The 4,654-nt window shown below is 40.9% G+C and overlaps 1 protein-coding gene across 1 annotated transcript; it reads left to right on the top strand.

Annotated features, from left to right (window-relative positions):
* Nucleotides 1-674: 674 nt before the first annotated feature.
* LOC143877090 (amidophosphoribosyltransferase, chloroplastic-like) lies at nt 675-3,250 on the top strand. Its single transcript, XM_077378850.1, has 2 exons — nt 675-1,553; nt 2,050-3,250. The coding sequence occupies exons 1-2, from the start codon at nt 783-785 to the stop codon at nt 2,932-2,934; spliced, it is 1,656 nt and encodes a 551-aa protein (XP_077234965.1). The 5' UTR covers nt 675-782; the 3' UTR covers nt 2,935-3,250.
* Nucleotides 3,251-4,654: the final 1,404 nt, after the last annotated feature.

The following is a 4,654-nucleotide window of genomic DNA, read 5'->3' as shown; positions in this document are numbered from 1 at the left end:
TTGGAAGCAATTAACAAAGACATATATGATGATATTACTAGCCATTATTTGAATAGAAGCCTATACCCAAATAATATTATATGCAAATAATTTTTAGGAGTACGTAAAGAGGCCCTCAAATTCTTGAAACACTTCTCTCCCAACGAATTTAGGGCCCGTTTGGATACCTCATATTTTGAATTTGGATTTGGAATTGAGTTTTGAAAACAAATGAATAGATCTGCCCGCTCCTGTTGATGGAGACAGAGAGGGAAGGGGGTACTTCCTACTTGAGGGGAGAGGTTAATGAGCAAAGAGGGTGAAGGAAAGTGTCATATCTGTGGGTTTCCGATTACTTATTTCCCAGCATATTTGGAAATCTGATTTTTTTTTTTTTCATTGTTAGTCCTTGATTTGGAAATCCAAGAATTTGATTCAGATCCAAATCACAACGCAAAATGGACTGCAAATGTGAGAAATCCAAACCAAGGTCCTCTTTGAATACTTCTAGAAATTATTTTGGATTTTAAAGTATATTGTTTTAAATACACTAGAGTCGCATGATATCTCAGATTCTCCTATTTATTTGATTTTCGTGTGTACTAAATTTTGGAGTCGGTCGCTCCTAGGAACCCTAATCTTCTAGTCATAACTCATAAATAGTAATGGAATATAGAATAGATATTGATAGATTTTCATGACCCTAAAAGAGGCTTCAAAAGTTCACAGTCGTATATAAAATCCACAGTTCCCTTCTCAAACCCTTCATTCCGTTTGCCTCTCTCCTCCCCCAACCTCCCTCCATGGCTACAACCAATCTCTCCTTCTCCCCCATAGAAAAAACCCACCTCTTTTCTTCTCCTCCAAATCTCCCACACCCCACTCTCCCACTCAAAACCCTTCAAAATCCCTCCTCCCCAAAACCCCTCAACCTCTCTCACACCCACTTCAAACTCTCCTCCAAAAACCCCATCTCAGAATTCTTCTCCTCAGACGACTCCTCAGACGACTCAGACTCCGACAAGCCCCGCGAAGAATGCGGCGTGGTCGGAATCTATGGCGACCCAGAAGCCTCTCGTCTCTGTTACCTGGCCCTTCACGCCCTCCAGCACCGGGGCCAGGAAGGCGCCGGAATCGTGACCGTTCAAAACAAAATCCTCCAATCGATCACCGGCGTCGGACTCGTCTCTGAAGTCTTCACCGAGTCAAAACTCAATCAGCTCGGTGGGTCCTCCGGCATTGGCCACGTCAGATACTCCACCGCTGGCTCCTCCATGCTAAAAAATGTTCAACCCTTTGTGGCCGGATACCGATTTGGCTCTGTAGGTGTTGCCCATAATGGCAATTTGGTAAATTATCAAACCCTCCGCCATATGCTTGAAGATCAGGGTTCTATCTTTAATACTAGCTCGGATACTGAAGTTGTTCTCCATCTAATTGCTATCTCGAAGGCGTGTTCTTTCCTTCTTAGGATTGTTTCAGCCTGCGAACAGCTTGAAGGCGCGTATTCCATGGTGTTCTTGACGGAGGACAAGCTGGTTGCAGTTCGCGACCCTTATGGATTCCGGCCACTGGTAGTGTAAAAGAACACCAATTACTCCAAAAGCTTTGAGTTGTTTTGGTGTTATGTGGATTTTTAATATCAAAGTGTTTGGGTTTTGAACCCATGACCTGCCCTGCGGCGCTCTGATATCATGTGAAACAACTAATTACTCCAAAAGGTTAAGCTGTTAGAGTTGGTGTTATTTAATCATCGATAATATCAAAGTGTTGTTGGGTTTTGAACCATGACCTGCCTCACGCTCTGATAACATGTGAGACAACTAATTACTCTAACAGCTTAAGCTGTAAGAGTTGATGTTACTTAATCATTTATACATCAACACTCCCCTCACGTGTGGCCCTTCCTTATGGGTTGGTCGCTCACGTGGATTTGTTAATATCAAGGAGTTCTTGGGTTTTGATACCATGACCAGAGTGCGTCTGCACTCTGATACCATGTGAAACAACCAATTACTCCAAAAGCTTGAGCTTTTAGAGTTGTGTTATTAATCATTTATACTTCAACAGGTGATGGGCCGGCGGAAGAATGGCGCAGTAGTGTTTGCGTCGGAGACCTGCGCACTGGACCTCATTGAGGCAACTTACGAGCGTGAGGTAAACCCTGGTGAGATTTTGGTTGTTGATGAAAATGGGATCAGCTCCCTTTGTCTACTTCCTCACCGTGATACAAAAGCATGTGTCTTTGAGCATATATACTTCTCATTGCCCAATTCAATTGTATTTGGCCGATCTGTCTACGAATCCCGCCATGCTTTTGGGCAGATCCTTGCCAAAGTGGCACCGGTCGACTGTGACGTTGTGATTGCAGTGCCGGATTCAGGGGTGGTGGCAGCATTAGGTTATGCTGCCATGGCGAAGGTTCCGTTCCAGCAGGGGCTTATCCGGTCACACTATGTTGGCCGGACATTTATTGAACCTTCGCAGAAGATTCGAGACTTTGGGGTGAAGCTCAAGCTCGCGCCGGTCCGGGCTGTGTTGGAGGGAAAGAGGGTTGTTGTTGTGGATGATTCAATTGTGAGGGGAACAACGTCTTCAAAGATTGTTCGGTTGCTCAAAGAGACTGGGGCAAAAGAGGTTCACATGAGAATTGCGAGCCCACCCATCATTGGATCATGTTACTATGGAGTTGATACGCCAAATTCAGAAGAATTGATTTCGAACAGGATGAGTGTTGAGGAAGTTAGAGAATTTATTGGGTCTGATTCACTTGCATTTTTACCCTTAGAGAGCTTGAGGAAATTGCTTGGTGATGAAGCTCCGAGTTTTTGTGATGCTTGTTTCTCTGGGAAGTATCCTGTTCCACCAAAGGAGTCTAAGATTAAACGGGTGGGGGATTTTGTGGATGATGGTTTAATTGGTAGTGTAGATGCAGGGTGGACAGATGCTCCTTGAAATCAGATGGTGGCGGAGATAAATGGGCCAGTGTAGCATTTCGTGGTGTGTCACATGCCCACTGCAACACTGTGCAATTGATAATACAAAGTACAAACTAATTTGTGGTGTTTAACAGACAATTGCTTAATTCAGTGCGTAATACATATCGTCAAAGAATAGGATGTATGTTTCTTGATATGAATTTCAATATATATTAGATCAGTCACAGTTATTCAGTTTTTGTTACCAAGTCTTATTCATTGTATTGCAGGGTATCACATGAATGGCAATACATATCTATTATCACAGGCTCTATGTGATGAGTTTGGGCATCTTGGCATCGTTTGTGTTTTATTCATTTGTCTCAAATATGAACTGTCTGATTTTTTCTGTTTAATGTATGGGAATCTGAAAAATATTCCATTTCCTTTTTATTTCCTCATGCATTTATGTTTTCTTTATCATGTGTAAGCATGTTATGTACTTATGTAGGTGGTTTTGGACAGCATTTGTTCAATTTGCACATCCCCTTTCACTGTTGTTAGTTATGTAAATTATGGCTTCTATGTATACCTATAAAAGTTAATTGAAAATATTCTTATATGCAAATAGTTCTGATGTTAAGTATGACTATTTGCAAATAATGGTTATAAAAGTCTTAGGAATGATAATAGTTAATGGTGTCCTAAGAGGCCTCACTGTTATCATTCAAAAATAATAATAAATAAATAAAAAGAGGCCTTACTGTTGTCATTCAATAATAATAATAATAAATAAATAAATAAAAAGAGGCTTTTCTGTTATCATTCAAAAATAATAATAAATAAATAAATAAAGGCCTTAATGTCCCATGTGCAAATACGATTAAATTACAATGTATACTTATGTCCAAATAAGATCAAATTTGATGGCATCCAAATAGAGCCTTAATCAGCAGCTCATTTAGCATCTGTAACCTCTCCCAACCCCAGTTTTCTGCCACTGTTGGCATCAAAGTTTACCTTCCAAGGGTCAGCGCATGAGGGAAATCCAAACATATGCTTGATAAGTTAGGTTCTGATGCACCAATGACAACCTCACTCTGATGCCTCAAATGCTTATGCAGAGAAACACTCAAGAATCGCATCTACATGCATGGTTCCTCTCAGTTGCCTCTGCGAGAATGCTGTCAATCATAGAGTGACAAAATTGAGAGTGACTATATAGAGGGAGTCCGTGAATGAAGATACCGCAGATGTGTGTGGCCGGTGTACTTATTACATTACTTGAACTCCTACTAGCATCATTTTCAAAAGCAACATACATAATATTTGGGTTAAATTTGATATGATGGTATATAAATTCATGAGGATATTTCTTTGCATGTTTCTGATTTATGGGCATGGCATTGAGCTACCATCCACTTTAGACATGGCTCTGTGCTACCATTTAGATATAGTCTGTCATTCTTCATTCACATCAATTCCTATACAAGAATAAAATGAGTGATCAAACACAATAGACTTGGTGGTGTGAGGCAATGTGTTGAATATCTAGTGATGTGGCACATATCATAAGCTCAATGAGCCTTACTGTTGCAGACTCAAAGATGATGCAGCCATGGCAATACATGATGGTTTACCTCTGGTGTTTCACTTTCACATTGCCGTCGGATGCATGCAGCATGCCTCCTGTTGTTTTGCCGCATGCCCATTCCTTTATAGAACAAAAATAAAAATCTGTCTATGGTCTTGTAGCT

The sequence above is a fragment of the Tasmannia lanceolata genome, unplaced genomic scaffold (assembly GCF_043159265.1).
Source record: "Tasmannia lanceolata isolate RefF3 unplaced genomic scaffold, GAP_Taslan_0.1 ptg000005l, whole genome shotgun sequence".
In the NCBI taxonomy this organism is placed as follows: domain Eukaryota; kingdom Viridiplantae; phylum Streptophyta; class Magnoliopsida; order Canellales; family Winteraceae; genus Tasmannia; species Tasmannia lanceolata.
The sequence above is the reverse complement of the archived record's forward strand: the minus strand, read 5'-3'. Positions and strand labels throughout refer to the sequence as shown.